General features: G+C 49.7%; 2 protein-coding genes across 2 annotated transcripts; one reads left to right on the forward strand and one right to left on the reverse strand.

The window, feature by feature from the left end:
• Positions 1-3206: 3206 nt before the first annotated feature.
• On the reverse strand, positions 3207-9730 carry PFICI_01199 (uncharacterized protein; the record flags this gene model as incomplete). The annotated part of the gene is made up of 4 exons (XM_007829780.1): positions 3207-3714; positions 3773-5619; positions 5670-8045; positions 8111-9730. The coding sequence occupies 4 exons, from the start codon at positions 9728-9730 to the stop codon at positions 3207-3209; spliced, it is 6351 nt and encodes a 2116-aa protein (XP_007827971.1).
• A 2701-nt stretch (positions 9731-12431) lies between these two features.
• Positions 12432-15063, forward strand: PFICI_01200 (uncharacterized protein; the record flags this gene model as incomplete). Its single annotated transcript, XM_007829781.1, has 3 exons — positions 12432-12629; positions 12710-12922; positions 12979-15063. The coding sequence occupies 3 exons, from the start codon at positions 12432-12434 to the stop codon at positions 15061-15063; spliced, it is 2496 nt and encodes an 831-aa protein (XP_007827972.1).
• Positions 15064-17187: the final 2124 nt, after the last annotated feature.

The raw sequence follows: 17187 nt of genomic DNA on the forward strand, positions 1-17187 counted from the left end.
CTCTCTCTCTCTCTCTCTCTCTCTCTCTCTCTCTCTCTCTCTCAGTGCCTGTCAATTGCTGCTAAAACCAATCGTCCAAAGCCAGCAGTGTCAGAAGACCGTCGGTGGGGTCGACCACCCACCCAAGGAGCCCCGCACAGTCTGTTTGCATCGTTTCATCATCTATCAGAGACGATGGTCGAGATGCAGGTCGCCTTCACAAGAGATGGAAGGGATGCATGGTTGGAACTATGCTTGCATATCTTTCTGGAAACGAGATGGAATAACATCATGTTGCCAAGTCCACTTCCCTATACACGGTACTCCAGGCTTGGCTGTCAAATCTCCCTTCTTCCCTCGTCTTGTGCCGTCGCGTCCCAAAGGTTGGTTGCCGCAGCAAAGGGTATGCAACTCATGTAATTATCGAAACCAAGATTCTTTCCTTACGAAGCCATGTCTCGGAAGTCGCGGTCAGTGCTTTCATCTACCTCGGAAGCTCTTGATAGGCACCAAAAAAATAAAAAAAGCAAAACACATCATCATATTATACTGATAATTGCACACAATACACAATTCTCTGACGTGTGCAGATAGATATGTTCTCTGTATGGTGTGCTGGGTTGCGAGTTGGATTTGGGAGGACCAGGGGTGAAGCATCACTCTCGGCTTCCTCCGTTACAGGGGTCCTTCTCTCCATGTCCGTCTTCCCAGGGCTTCCTCGAGAGTTGTCGCAGGTCAGGCAGGATATCTCCCATCCGACAGGCAGATACGAGGGTCCTCCAAGAAGAGGCACCACCACATTCCCTACACAACCATCCATCTACACAGTACCTACCATCATTGATAGTGAACTCTGCTAAAATCTTGCGAGGAAATGGTTACGCAGCCTAAAAGGAAAGCAAGAAAGAGATGGGAAGGACAACAGCCTCTGATTGGATGCAACTAAAACTCTCCGGTAGATCGACTAAAAGAGCAAAAGAAAAATGAACGGCTCAGCTGCCACTTATGCAGGTCCAGAACACATCCACGTACTTTTTTTGTTCTGTCATCCGTTTGCCTTCTTTCTCGCTTGTAATTGCGGAAAAAAGTGAAAAAAAAGAAAAGAAAGAAAAATGACCACCTCGCCATTAGTTTGAACGCTAGGGGGTTTGATTCCGTAGCTGCCGTTCACAACACACAAGCTGAGCCACAACCCGCTGTCAGAGGAATGTGAAAAGTGGGAAAAAATTAAGAGTTGCCCAGATGACGCAAAAGCCACGCCAGCCTCAAAATTCTAGACCTTGACTTGGTGACGTTTTTTTTTTTTTTTTTTTGGGTGTGGTTAATTACTCCTTACCCGTCAAACCCGTTCATTAAGTCGACTGAATGAAATAAAAGGGCAAGTCCAACTCCACATGGCAAAACAATCGTAACAGCCCCGCGTGATCGTGATCCAGCCAGTCAATGAAGAGAAGTGCGAGGGAAAAATAAGCGGCATCCCCAAAAAAGACGATATAGCTCCAAAGTCAAAAATACTAGTCTCTCGAGTCAAGTTCCAAAAAAAAAAAAAAAAAAAGCCGGACAAAAAGGACTCGGCCGTTTGCTCGTTTATATGTCATGTCATAACTAGTCAGCAACGTTTCTCGTGTATGTATCATGTCCTGCTAGTGTAGACATCCAAAAAAGAGCGATACGGGCGAGCCAAGAAGCGTCCGTCCCTGACCGATAATAGGGCCTAGATCACATCGCACCTCATCATATACACTACAAAATCCCGGAATATATTGGTAGATCGTTTCGGAGCCAGCCAGTCCAAGTGCCGGGCTGCCGATCACTCAATGGTTGATGTGCGCGTCGATTAACCCTCTATCTAGACTTCTTCTTCTTCTTCTTCTTAAACAGGCGAATCTGTCGTACAAACACAACCCCCTAACGTTTGGATCTCCGATCTTTGTGTGCTTGTATCTGCCGGCGCTGACAGTCTTGGGTTCCGAGTCATGCTGCTTCAGATCCAGAAAGTCCAAGGCTGGCTGAAGAGACACACTATGGCTCTACTATAGTACCCTGTTAGCTCAAGTATAGCTTGCAAGCTGGGTCGAGCTCAAGCTCCCTTTCCATTTAGCTACAAGTACGTGATGAGGTCAGAGTTGCTCACATTAGTAGCTCATGACATTTTTGCATCCAATGAGAACACTTGCTGTCAAGGAAACAACGATATCCTACTGGCCAGCCTCCTCCGGGCGGTTTCGATCTGGCTGCTTCTCGCGGGAAAAAGAGAGGGGCCCGAGTCTCGTGGGTGTATTTTATAATGGATACCATCGTCTAGTACGTCCTCAGACAGACACGTCAAAACAGAGTTCAGCGGGCTGAGGGAAATACTCCATAAGAGACAGGAGCCGTCATACGAGCTGACCAGCGCCAGCCAATGTGGATTCAACAATCGTATACCCGCCATTGACTGGCTGTTGCTGTTATGCCGGGCGTCTTCCACGGCCAAGATTTGGTAATGGGCATATAGTGCCTACGAGACCTGACTGTGCCCCAGATCCAGACATGTTGATCAGAAGCTCTAATATAATTTATGGTCTCTTAGGGTTGGTAGCCGCTCCAGTCGAGAGATTGTGACGTCGGGGGCCCTGGATGCATCTACTATTCTATGTCTTCGATCAACTGCTCTCCAATATAGCCAACCCATGCACAGTGAATGGACTGCATTAAAGAAAGTATTTGCTTGTACCAGCGCTTGTTTCAACTTTCATTACTACTTCTCTACATGCACAGAGGTTCGTTCTAGCTCCACACTACCACGCACAAATATCTCTAAAGGTCAACAACTATTCTTGGTATCAAATCCCTCTCTTCCTCTCGCTTCTCTCATCCAAGGTACTGGTAATACCGTAACTTGTGAGGTATGGTGAAATCGCTTCGTAAAGAAATGCTTGCTGGTCCGCCGTTGAAATGACCAGATGCGCCTAATGATACCGTAAACGCCATTTTATGATCTTCTCGTGCCTCATTCATCCAAGATCATCTCAGTCTAAACCCCTTCTTCCGCCTACTGGCGCCTGTCCTGTGCAGGCGACCATCATTATGACATCAGAGAGGTTCACCTTCCGACGTATCAGGTGTAGATCTGCGGAAACCCCCCTTCCTCTACCTCCTACCACGTGATCTCATTATATTATGTGATGTGTGAATACATAGCAAAGTACACTGCTTCAGGGCTCATGTCGACGCAGGTTCCTTGATCAGTATTGGTTCCAGTCCGTCTTCCGTACCGATTTGCGAATTGTGGCGCTACGGCGAATACTTTCAACCCAGACGGAGTCGTCCAACAGCTCCCGAACCTGAGCCGGACTTACAGAACTGCCTCGGCGGCTGTTCGCCGCTGATGACGTTCCAGGCTCCTGGAGCTCAAAGCTAAAGGCCGACGTGTCGGCCCTATGACCTGGCATGGATGGCGGTGTCCTTGGTAGACTGAGTGGATGCTGGTATTGGGCATCGATGTTTGATATGTCTGTGCTCGACGCCCAGCTGCGGTGTGCAGGTCGAACGGCGTCCGCTGCAGCCAAGAACTCTGAAGATGTTGTTGCAGCTCGCGCGCGAGGAGTGACAGCCACCGTTGCACGTTGTGGGGTTCTGTGACGTCCATCGTCATCCTCAACAAAGATATCAGGTACGTCCAGTTGCGGTACCGCCGTCATACGTCCAGCCCGTTTCTTGTCAAGATGCTTCTTGAACCTTCGTACCCAGTATCTGATTCCGTGGTTAGCAAGTTTAATGGATTCGAGCATTGGTAAACCTTTATACTCACAAAGTATCAAAGAAGCCTAGGACCACACGACGTCGGACTTCTTCCTCAACGCGCTGTAGGCGAGCACGACGCCGCAAGAATTCCTCCAGACGCAAACTTTTGCTATCGCTGATGATATTGTAGTGTGCCAATATCATGAGAACAGTTGTAAAGGAAATACCCTTATCAGGATCTGCAGAGACCATGACTTCCTCGAAGAAGATATTGAACCGTCGACGACGCTCACGTACTGCTATAACGTCGATCTTGTTCAGTCTGGCATTGAGCTTTTTCACATCGATCCCAGATAGAGCACTCTGGGACGCGATTGATCCATGCCTGGCTCCTGGGTCTTCACTGCGGACGTCTTCGAGGATCTGACGAATCGAGTCTTCTGCGTTGTATATCCGCATCTCGAAAACACCGGAGAGCTCAGCCAGGAGCTTGGGAAACGCATCCTTGCTGATAAATCCTGTGCCAGCTGGATCCACGCTCCGCCATGCCTCTTTGAAGCGACGAATCTCGTGACGATCTATATTTCCTAGCCCACTTGAGCGCTGGTAGACGTATGCAAAACTTTCGTAAATAAGCGAGATGAACAAATTTACGAAAATATACATGCTGACAAGATTCCAGGCGATGAACAAGCCCCGAGCCCAGATAGCACTTCCACAGTCACTATCGGTAAACTCGTTGTTCTCGACACAGAATGGTGGTTCTATCATGGCAAAGTCTTCCATGAGTTCGTTCCATCCTTCACCACAACTCATCCTGAACAAGAGGATCAGGGCCTTGGGAACCGTTCGAAAGTTGACGTTTGCTTCTTCATTCCCGCCAAAACGAGTCAAACTGAAGGTCTGAGTAAATGCGATTGCGAAAACCAAGAAGAAAACAAGCCATGTGGCCAGGAGGTTGACAATCGTGGTCAGACTGGCAGCTGCTGTCTTGAAAAGCTGATCGAGAGCATCGTTCCTGGGAATGAGCAGCAATACAATTGCTACGAGGAAGAATTTGTGTAGCTGAACCCAAATTGTGTTTTGCTCTTTACTGACCAGCAACGCGGAGGTGGCAAAAGCTCCAGTTACGGCAACCAGGGAAAAGACATCCCAGGAGCTCTTTCGAAAACGGGTCCAACCCAAACCAATGACCCGAATGACGATATTGGCAATGTAGATGAGTGTAAAAATCAGAAAGATGATGTCTCTCGTTGTCGTCCACCAAGTGGGCTCTGGATAGTATTCCATCATGAGCAAAATCAAGTGAAGGACAAGCACGCACGTGACAGCAGTATACCACTTTCCACGCTTCTCGATAGCGCGCTTATGGCACCACTTCTTCCACTTCTTTTCGGAATCGTCATATGAGCTCTTAGAAGGCGAAATCTGGCGCAGCAACTTGCGCAACTCGAGCCACGATCTTTGCTCTGTCGTGAGGAATGCAACACCCGTCAACTCCGTATAGTTTCGCATGAAGACGGAGATGAACAATGTCAGAACGAAGACAGTAGCAAGGATGTTGAAGACTACAAAGAAGAATCCGTTCCCGGGTGCCGCATTATCGGACGGCTGCAGGCCAATTCCTGTGATTGACTGTGCTGAGAATGACACGTCCACCCATCCTTCCTGTGAAACAATGGTGAACAGGATGAATAGAGACGATCCAAAGTCGTCGAACGAGTAGAACGGGTTTTCCGCAACACGTGGCGCAAGCATTGGCCAGTCGTCGCTGAACGGTGCGGCTTCATATTCGCCAAAACAATTGGTCAAGTTGTAGATATCGCCGTCATTGCAGGCAACCATTTTTCCATTGAACAGATTCAAAGCATATATGGCGAATGGAATCAAGAGGGACATGGAAACGAAGGCAGCCTATGAATTGGTTAGCAAAATTCGCATAGTGAGATGCTCTGTAAACTTACGCCAAGGAGCTTCCAGCCAGCGACGATGATGAGTGAATGGAACGTCTGCCGAGCACTATCACTGACGTTAAGCAGGCGTAAAGCTCTAAGAGCCTTGAATGCGCCCACGGCCCTAGACACTGCTCCATCGTTGGCCAGAAGGGTGATAACATTGATCCATAAGGTGATGAGCACCACGGCATCGATGATACCCCAAGAGCTTCTGAAATACGCGTTGGGTGTGAACCACAGACCATCAGCTATGACCTTGATGGCAGCCTCAACCGAGAAGAGAATAGCAAAGCCCATGTCGACCCAGACGAACCAATTCGTGATGTGGAAGTCGTTATTCGCGAAATATTCTTTTTGATACAGTGGCGTGGTGACACATGCAAGAACCACCATAGCCACAATAGCGGCGTAAATAAACGCCGAGAAGATGTACCAAGCTATTTTATTGGGCTCGACGCCATCAAAGCGCTCTTGGCCCCTGCCTGGTCCTACCAGCTTTTGGCACAGACGGCGGAGGGGATTTTTGGGCGTGAAAATGTAGAGCGCATTGTTGTATGTAGGGTGTCGCGTCAGGTATTCTCGTTGGGCCTTGCGTCGAGCGGCGGTAAGCGACACAGCCTGACGAGCCATGGCTCGCGGGTCAAGGTTGTCATTAGTTGTGTCGAATTTGATAGTCTCATAAAAGGGGTTGGGCTCCTTGCTTGTGAAGGTGGAGCGGACACGACTCCATATGGATGACCATGCGCCAGGGCGAACAGTCCCGTTGGCATTTCCTTGCTGAGGTGACTGAGATCCGCCAGATGATTGCTGGAGAGGGTCCATGGAATCGTCAAGGAACTCTCTGACAACCGCGTCCTTCAGCAACATTTCCATGGTGGCTGGCCCATAGTCCAGAGGATCCTTCTTCTTGCGGTTCTTGCCAAACGTGAATATGGTGGATAGGGCTAAGCTGCTAGTGTTGTTCCCCAGTTCCTTTCTCTGGAGAAAAGACTTCACCTGTTCCAAGCGTTTCTCATCTTCAGATACATCAAAATTCTCCTGAATGACAGCAATGAACATGTTGACGATAATGAAGAATGCAAGAATGAACCAGCCCATTAGGAAGACTGCGCCATACCAGGATGTATGAAGATGGGTTGTGTAGGAGGTGACATTGTACAAGATGGTAGTCCAATTCTCGCTAGAGAGGATTTGATACATGCCGAGGAATGAGTTGTAGATGTTGTAGAAGGAGATCTCGTTGAGTTCGCCGTCCTCGTACATTGGGATCTCTCCTCTGAAAAGTTGGGCAGCAAGAATGGCCATGATGAACGTGATGAGGAACACGAAGAGCAACAAGTTGGCAATACCAGCTGCGTTGCCAAGCACAAGCAGAATCAACTGCCGCGTAATGGGTACTGCCAAGACAACCCGGTAGATTCTGAGAATTTGGAATACCGTCAGCCACGGGTAGACTTGTTCTGCGTTGCGAATCGGGGGCAGCAGGATCACGGTCGTTGCAATAGCCAAGAACAAGTCGAATAAGTTGCGATAACTTCGATGAAATCCGCGCCAGTTGGCCGCTATCCGTATTATGATTTCCACGTCGAGAAGCATTGTGACAATGACATCTGTCACAAGAATCAACGTTGCCCGAGGATTTTCTGCGCTGCGGAAGCTTTGCACAAGGAGGTCAACTATGATCAATATGATCCAGAGCAAGCGCGTCTTGTCGTATATCTTTTGCAGTGCCGATACCTGGCGTCTTTGATTTTGTTCGAGCTGTACAGGAGCTGCAGGTTCCTGGGTTTCTCCAGTGAAAGCACTGCTTTTGCTTTCTTCTCGAATGACCTGAAAAGAGGACGTGATGACAGCAATAAGCAAATTGGTCATCCACAACATCATAATCATGATTCCAGCACCGAAGAACAAGGCCGCTGGAAGATAATCCGAGTTCGTGGTGTAGTACATCAAGTCCGACCAGGTGTTGGCGCTCATGATGACAAAGACAAGCTCCAGTGAGTGGGCGATATTATCGAAGTTCACTGTGTTGTTGAAAGGGCCTGTCGATTGCAGACAGAGCGACCCTTTGGGACATAGATAGCCTTTTGCCGAGGCAGTGTTGAAATGTAAGTTCTCCAGAGTACCCGTCAACGTTTCACTGTACACCCAAGGCATCTCAGCACCAGTGCTTTCATTCAAGTAACCTCCGCAGAACTGTAGGTCGTTTGTGTAGGCTGCAGTGATATTGGTCGGGTCTGTAGGATCGAGCCATACACATTGTCGGCTGAGACTCGATTTGAAGCTTTGGATACCAATGATGGCGAACAGTATCCAGAAGAACAGAATGAGGAACGATACTCGGATGAGTAAAGGGGCTGCTTTCTTCAAACTTCGTAAAATGATCTGTGAAAGAAAAGAAGAAAAAAACATGAGCTAGAGCATATTGAGATTGCGGGATTCTCACTTACCGCTGTACCGTTGGTCAAGGCTAGAAGTCTGACGATTCTCAGACAGCTCATCATCCGGAAAATAAAAACATGGTACTGCATTTCGATTCCAGTAATACTGAGTACGAAGGTGATCCAGAACGAGATCACTGCAGTGAAGTCAAGCCTGTTGAAGCCATGCCGCAGGAAAGCCCGACGAGCCAATTGCATCCTCTGTGCTTCCTCGAATGTTTCTGGTAGCCTTTGGCCATGCATGACAGTGAAGGACCGGGCGAATGTCGATGGTCCATAGTTCTCCTCTTTGGCATGTCTGACCGACTTCTGGCGTTGTGGGCCAAAGACGGCCTTGTACTGGTCCGCTACTGCAGCCCGGATGCCTTTTTTCCGATCAATAGTACTATATTCCGTCGCGTTGAGTATGAATCCCGATACAATGATGCGTATGATAAGCTCCGCCGAAAATATGCTAAATAAGATCAACATGGTCCAGTCGGTCTTGGTTCCAGCCCAGCGCTCGGGACGTTCGTTGCCTGGTTCAAAAACATTTGGAGCAGATTCCACAGCCAAAAGAATTGCTTGAAGGACAATCAGCATCAGGATGAAAGGCTCCATCCATGGATTAACCAAGAAATCGCAGAGCTTGACTCGAATCGGGTTATCGGGACCAAAGATTCCTAATGAGCGACCTTTCAAGGGATTTGCCATGGGCACACGCGGGCCCTGGAGCTCGGGGGCTTCCTGCACGAAGGTAAACCGCGAGTCGCCATTCTTCTCTGGGGGATAGACCTGGGACGGGTATGAGGTATCAAGGATGGACAAATGGCTTGGCTCACGGGGAGCACGGCTGTCGACACTCGGCGATCTGGAGCGGGCTCGCCGCTGCTGGTGTTGTTCCATCGTATCTCCTTCACCGCTGATATTGACAACACGTTGGGACATGGCTCTAACAATCGTCCCAGCTCGGTGGAGAGCGGTTCCTGGTGAGCGTGAGGCCCGGCGATCCATGGGGCTGAGGCTCTGTCCATAGCTTCGGTGTCTATCGGGTCCCAAGTCGAAACCAAGCATTTTTGTGTCGCGAGGTCTAGACTCCCGTCCGTCGTCTATATCAGAAATGGTCTGAAAACTGGTCCGCGATGGTGCTTCTGTACCGGGGGTAGCCAAGGCAGCACCTGAGATTGGCTGAGCAGCAGAGGCCAATGGAGTGTCGTCCGACGCAAAGTATTCCTGGTTCGTAGGCTCATCATAGTATGGCGAGGGTGTGTACGGATTCGAAGTCGAGGAAGATGGTCGTGATAGAGGCGGCGGAGCATGAATCTGCGGAGGAAGAGCAAATTGCAGGGCGCTGGGATCTATTGGCGAAGTCGGACTCGAAGTTGACTCGGCAATATCGCGACGATGACTTGAAAAGCCTTGCGGCTGGTCCCAGTATGTCGATAGGCCTGGCAGATTGGCAGCCGCGGACGGCGAAAGTCGCTGCGTATTGCGCGAACTTGCCGACCCGGCTGCTCCTTCCCCCTCCCCATGCCGGGACATGTTATAATCACCAGGCGGCCTTGAAAGGTCTTGAAGAGGTATCGATTGGGTTATCGGAGACGAGGGATTTTGTTGTGTGTGCGGTGGTGAGTTTGGTGGTCTGCTCATGGTGCTTGCTATGTCATCCAGATGACACGAGAGGCTTGAGAGTACCTTGAGCGCGTGTGAAGGTAGCGAATGTTATGTGCGCAAAGCGCAGGCGCATCCAATAGGAGCCTCTACAGCAACAATTTCTGCATCACAACCAGATTTATCGGTGAGGGTATTCTCGATTCAATTCCAACTTGACAGATCCTGCAGATATCGTGGTCACCGTCCCCAGGGCGCGGTCCGAAACGTTGTTGGTGTGAGACCGAGGGGTTGAGTGGCGAGCGAGGATTCACCACAGTAGGTCGCTAAATCCGAAGGGGCAAGATAGCGTAGCCCCAAGATAGAGATATAGGGGTCCCAATTGCTTCGTCAGTCGTATTAAAGCAAGCGACACGCCTAGACGTGAATTATCCGCTTCCTTTGGGAGTGATGTCAGAAGGAAAACGTTCCGGCAATCTGGTCGCCCCAACAAGCAGCAGAATAATAATTTAGTCTGCCTACCTACGACTTGCACTACGAGCGATGCCAGGTACGAACGAAACAACCAATCCGCAGAGGTAATGTATGTATGGATCCTCTTCAGCTCGGCCTGGAGGGTCTTGTCTGGATCCTGGTCTCGTTTTCGATTTGACACGAGGACACAGCTCAGACAGTGGACACTACCTGTGTGTGCCGCAGCCGATAAGAAGGCAATGTCAGCACTCAAGGCATTTCAAATGGAGCTACATGCAACGCTTTCACCCAGCTGGTGCTAGACTCTGGACCCGTGCCTTGAAGGCCTCCCGCCCACACACGTTCACAGCCTCCGCAACGCCGCCGCTTGTTGCGCAATAAGGTCCACCACGCTGCGCTGCGCGAGATCCGCGGATGCGATGTAACGCCCGTTAGTTGATTAGTTTATTAGACCCTACCTTTTCCAGCGTAGTTGTTAGTGTCTTCGTAGAAGGCCCCAGGTTTTTGTGGCCGTGCCAATTCGCATCTTGTTTTCTTTTTTTTTTCGCATTAAATAGATGTACGTATGCATGGGGCCATCGGCATTCCCTTCTCAATGACAGCCCCTAGCGTACCGTAGATAGAAACGGCCAGTTACACACATTACGAAATGAGCGACGGCTGGCATGTACCTACCGACCAAGGACGAGGCGCCAATTCTGGGCTTGATACCTTCTGAGCGGCTCAATTACCAGTTGCATAACGCAGGATGCCGACCCTGTCACCACACACACAGGGCTAAGGCTTGGCCAAGACATTAATGGAGTGAGATGCCACTCAGGTAGGGCTCATGGCAAGCATCACTCCAACCTTGGGAGCTCGTGTTTCCTGAAGGCAGTGGCATTCTCCATCACAGTAGAAGTTTGACCCTGCACAATCATCCCCGGACGACTACACAAAACGCATCTTTTGACAGCGCTACTTGAGCCTAGATAATTTATCATACTCGTTGAGAAGGTAGGCAATATGGTGTCCTCAAGGCAATCGTGAACCTGAGGTGCCGGATTTTCCCCCGCGTTACCCAAACACCTGTTGTAGGAGTCTGAAACACACGACCACAACGCGAACCCTATATCTTGTGTCCACAATTCATGCCTATCTCTCCCTTTGACCAAGATTGCTCAACATCATCCCTCTACAGTTCCATGATTGCTTGGCACAAAACTGTAATTGCTCTGCTTATCGGCAGTTATTCTATGCCGTCCGCTATGTTAAGGTCGGAACAATAGGATATTCCATTGATTAGTCCTCCTGTGTACGATGGCGAAATGCCTACTTGAAAAGCATATCCACGTCTGGCCACAAGGCGAGAGCCTGGCTACGTCCACCAATGATAATGGTCGCTTGAATGCCCATCCAAATTCGTTGTTTTGATTGTTCAGATGTGACCATTGTCGACTAGTCGCTTGAGCAGTTTTTCTTGCTCAACCATCGCCAAACATCGAGTCAAAGTCATGCGAGTGAGTGCGAAGCAATCTTTAGAGAGCTCTCGGGGGTTATGCCTGACTGCCAAATTACGTGCAAACATTGGAGATGACGAAGCTAACTATATCTTCGGGTCAATTGTAACCACCAACTTATTACATTTTGGGCACATCTTGCAGACATCAACAATGATACAAATATGGCCGTGATCTGTATTTACACAGGCAAAAGCTGCCAATTATTTTGAATGAAGAAAAATCACGTGCCGTTGAGAAAGCACATGTGTGGCTCTCATTCAGACTGATTGTTTATTGTCTGTCATATGAGCATACATGCCTACATTACTGTAGGTGGTAAATATCCAATAGGCTTTAGTGGAACTGCACGGCGGACAGGGGGGTGGGGATGGCTCAAGATATCCAGTCTAGTACGTACCTTAGCTTATGGTAGCTCACTGGCAACGCTTTACGCGACTTGAATCGCGCGCCGGCTCAGAAAATTGACCCAAACCAAACTCCCGGCGCGGCTGCTGCATCTACTATTGACCTCATTCTTGAGCTCTGCCGCGATCTGTCTTCCGGTGCAAGCAACTATCGTGAACAATAAGCATCTGCTACCTGCACATGCTTGCAAACATCCTCATGGAGCAGATCTGAATAGTAACATCTCTTCTCACCCCCCCTGTCTGCTGCCTTTTCAACGCCGCTTAGCAGCTGGCTCGTTGCAGACAAAACGCCCTTGTCGCCCAGCGCCTGTGTGTGCCTTTCTTCGACTATCGCATCTCCAGCAGCGACACAAGACGATGCCGTCCACGCGAAAGCGCACTTTGCGCGACGTCGAGTCTGACGTGGTCTCTTCCACTCCCGAGACCCCCAAAGAGCCACCCAAAGAAATTTCGCTGCTACAACGTATCAGAAATACATGGCAGTTTGCCAACCTTTTTCAATGGATCTACCTCTTTGGCAAGGTGGTCAAGATTGACGAGAGCATTGACATAGATGTACGTCGTCCACTCCCTCCCCCAAAGCCGGGCTTGCACACACATCGCTGGACAAATGCTGATATATGTTGCACCTTTAGACATTGGAAGCAGAATGCTTGAAGCATAACTCACCTGTACTCGCTGGCATCGGCCTGGCACTACTCAAATCCGTCTCGTCGCACCGAGGGCTTACCCCGGACCTCTTCGATGAATACACGCGCCGGCAATACGTTGCGAGAAGGCCCGCGCAGAATCCTTTTGGTACTGATGAAACCCCGGCTAGCTTTCACGACTTTGATGTATTCACCAAGGTAAAAAATATATTCAAAAAACATTTCTGTGGCTTGCTAGGCTGACGTTTCCACAGCTTGCAGTACTGCAACAACTGACGCAGTGGGTGATGCTGCATCCGGAACGTATCCGAGACAAAATGGACGAGCAAAAGCTTTCCGATCAGACTGATTGGAGAATTGAGCCCTATGGCTGGGATAGCGAAGACCGAGAGTATTATCTGCTAGACGACGATCGTCTATATCGGCGCACGGATGCACCTCCGCCTACTCCTGCCTGGAAACCTAAGAAGAACAGCAAGAAGGCGAAGGCTGCTGCACGAGCCGCCAAACGGCGCCGTGTCTCGAGATCTGCTGCCGCCGATGCGGAAGACATTGATGACGGACCTGCTTCTGACACGGAGGAGCCACAATCCCTTCAAGATGATGGATTCGGTGGCGCCGCGTGGGAATGCATTGCTGTTTCTCTGGATGACGTTAGAGCTTTTCTTGCCACGATACGGAAGACTCGGGATGAGAACGAAAAGATCTTGAGGGACCGGCTGGAAGAAGGTCTTGTCCCTATTCTTGAGAAACAAGAAGAATCACGCAAGAGAAAGGCATTGGCGCGAGAAAAGGAGCTGCTCAGCCTCGAGAAGATGGCACATGCGAAGAGGTCCAGTCGCCTGGCAGGCAAGGTGGAACGCCAGAAACAGGAGGAAGAGGACCGCATCGAGCAAGAAAAGCGACGCAGAGAAGAAGCAGCTGCTCGTAAAGAGGAGCAGTTGCGCCTCAAGCGAGAGAAGGAGCGAGACAACAGACTCATGTCTCGTGAGAACCGCTTGAAAGAGAGAGAGGTGCGGCGCCTCAAACACGAAGAGGAGCTTGCTCAGCTCTCCGAGGACAGCAAGAATGTCGACTCTGATAGCGGAAGACTCTCAGGCCGTCGGCTAGAAGCTGAGATTGCTAGAAACAAACGAGCTCTAGAAGAACTTGATGACGAAGAGGAGGACTGGATCTTCGACTGTGTCTGCGGTGTCTATGGGCAGGTGGACGATGGCACTCACAGTATTGCCTGTGAGAGATGCAACGTGTGGCAGCATAGCAAGTGTGCCGGAATCAGTGAAGAAGAGGCAGAACGAGAAGATTTCCACTTCATTTGCAGTGTATGCAAGCGAAAAGAGCTAAACCCACCAAAGCACACCGTCATAAAGCTCAAACTTAAGGGCCCGGGCGACGCGCCATCATCACCACCTCAGGCCACAACGGCAACCGGATCTGAACAGCAGCGTCCTGTCTCGCGCTCTGCTGTTGTGGTTGAGATACCTTCGAAATCTTTGGTGAAGCCAGATCTCTCACCAAGCTCGAGCAGTACGAAGGCATCTACGCAGGCCCTGAGGGGACCTGCTTCTCAGCACAGTTCGCCTCCAGCAGCTCCTCGGTTCACTATTCCCGTCAAGCCAACAAGTCAGACTCCCATCCTGCCACCGCCCTCGCCATTCTACAATCTTGACGGTTCCAACCCTTTCTCATCGCCTCACCCTACATTATCACCACCGCAACAGTCGCCCAATAAGTCTCGCGCATATTCGACAATTAATCCATCGTCTCCGCCTGCGGCAGCAGCAAGTTCGCCAGGAACTCATAGGATCTTACCGCCAAAAGGCATATTCCATATTTCACCCAGTGCTAATGGAGCCGCATCAAAGAAGAACACGGCAGCCGCCGGTTCCTCCCATACTAAGGTGACATTACCTACCATGCCAGCTACTTCGGCTTCACCTAAAAAGCCAACTACTCAGGATGCAAACAACAAACAGGCAGGAATGTCGCCACCTCCAAGCTCCCTGTCAAACTCGCGTCGACTATCGAGCAGCAGCGCCACACCATCACTGCTCTCGACACCTCAGCTCAAGCATAGACAACCCGAGCTGGCATCTGATATAAAGACGCCTACTCTTCCACCAACTCAGAATGGCCTATCACCCTTGAAGCGTTCACCGCCACAGGCACAACAACAACAAAGCACGGGTGGAGCTCGTTCATCACCGGCACCGCCTATCTTACCGCCTGTAGCATTATCGCCTACCCCAACCAAGCAGATCATGACTCCACCAGTAAAACCGGCTGAACCAATGCGACCCAACTCGCAGGACTCAAACGGTGCTCCTGGACGGCTGTAAGACATGAGTGCATAATTAGGCCAACGGCTGGCTGAAGTGTAACTCCTTGGGCCATGTGGCAGTCATTGTCAGCAATGACTGCTCATATTCTGCCATGAGCCTCCGTAGGGGCCGAACAGCCGACCCTCGAACCGACCCAACGGTTGGAAAGTCGGTATACCGACACGTATCGGCATCATTTTTGCTTTCAAAGCGGAGTTGAACTTTACTGAAGGATACCAAGGGGTCTACAAAGTGACCCAAACTTAATCCAACGGGGACAATTATATGAGAGATGACGTGTCCATTACGCTTCTTGGTTTAAATTTGATAGAGAGTAGAAGACAATCAGCAGCCTGTCTGCTAGGGAGAATGTTTGTCTTTGAAAAGTCTTGTACCTTGCAAGCACGGCGGTAGTCAAGAATGAGGAAAGGAGGAAATAAAGATATCGTTCCAGAATCCCCAACTTTGCATGTCTTGAGACCACACCGTGAACTATGGAATCGTCATATGCATGCGCACACCCATGAGTTGCCATCCTGGGTAGGCATAGATACATGTAGTGAACTGCCAGATGAGCAGTCACATTGCGCCCGTTACATTGTCAAAGAGGGACCCTTCAGCATTTGCAAAGATATTGTAGATTTATATAGCTATTGCCAGTCGGCGGTACACCAAATAAACAGATGCTCTTCTGGCCAGACTGAGAAGGTTGTTCTACTAGGCCGCTGTCAACGAATCATACCAAAGATATCCACGTTTGGACTGCCGTGCCGCTTCTGTTATACCCCAGTCACTTTGACCACGGCCAAGTCTGACCTGGAAAGGCAAGAGCATCTTGTTCATGAAAATAACATTTCAATGTTTGTAGCATTCGTGTATGGAGGGTAGATATAAATGCCACCAGCGATGCTGTCCCTAAAGGCCATGGATCGTGAAGAGACACGGCCGGCCGGCTGCCACGAACTGTTGGTCCATGCGCCGAGACAAGAAAAAAGAAGACGGCCCAACTTTCGATACAGAGTTGGTAGCGATGTCCCGAGAGTCAATGTAGGTACGCGGCACGAGTAAAGGAACAAATTTGCCAACAAATCTGAATCGATATGCTTTCATCTCAAGGCGTACTGTTGCTTATTTGCATTACATGCTTGATTGGGAGCGCAATTGCCGGATACCCTGGAGAGGCACCATAAGAAATCATTCGAGTCTGTTACCTAAGTTATCCCGCCTAACCTTTCCCTTGTTGCTTGTGTCTCTGTTCTCCACCGGGCCAAGAGAAAAGAGAACGAGCCTTTCAGAAATGTCCATCTGAAAAATAAATAAAGAACGTTGTTGACTTGATACTCGGCAAGTGCTCGCGATACTTCAAAGAAGGCGCGACACAGAAGAAACGGAAAGAAGAGAAAGATCTTTTGATCGAGTCTTTGAGGTATTTGGCATTATTTATCCGACTTGTTTCCTGCTGTCTTTTGGTTTTCAATCGTTCTGGGTAATATTTGCCATTCGATCACCACTGACTGGCATATGGACTTCCCCTGCACATTTCAATCCTTATGACAACCCAGTCAGGCCATGACCAAGTTGCTGGAGCTGAGCACCAAATACAAATGGGTGAAGATTATCCTCGTGCTTCGACGGTTTGTTCCTTCGCCTTTTCGCCCAACCAAGCTGCTAATTTGTGACTTTTACAGCAGATAAACAGCATCCGCCACACTGCTCGTTCGATTGTCTAGCTACCGTTAGAATGGGTATTTTCCTGCTAGATGAGACTCGCGGTTGGTTGAAAATCAAGACTTGGCGGTCTGTGCCTCAGCCGGGCCTGAGTGACGTTCAAACAGACATCTGGACAGCCCCTGGTTCCAGACTAATGCAGCCATCCGTGATTCATACCAGGTTCATCATTGCAAACATATGCAAGATTTACAACTATACTCCGACCCAAATCGCCCCCCAAGCATTCAGGTTGCTCTTTTGAGCTCCATTCTGTTGGCAGTTATTCCTGCAGCCAACGATGGGATTCTCCACTGCCGCCTTGCGAACGAGTTCTGTTCTGACGCGTCTTCTGGGCGTTTTTGAAATAATTCTGGCTGCTTCCCCACTGCATGATCCATATAGTGATGGGTGGTCTGGTGCAGTTTCTTCACG

The sequence above is a fragment of the Pestalotiopsis fici genome (genome assembly GCF_000516985.1).
Source record: "Pestalotiopsis fici W106-1 unplaced genomic scaffold PFICI_Scf_1, whole genome shotgun sequence".
In the NCBI taxonomy this organism is placed as follows: Eukaryota; Fungi; Ascomycota; class Sordariomycetes; order Amphisphaeriales; family Sporocadaceae; genus Pestalotiopsis; species Pestalotiopsis fici.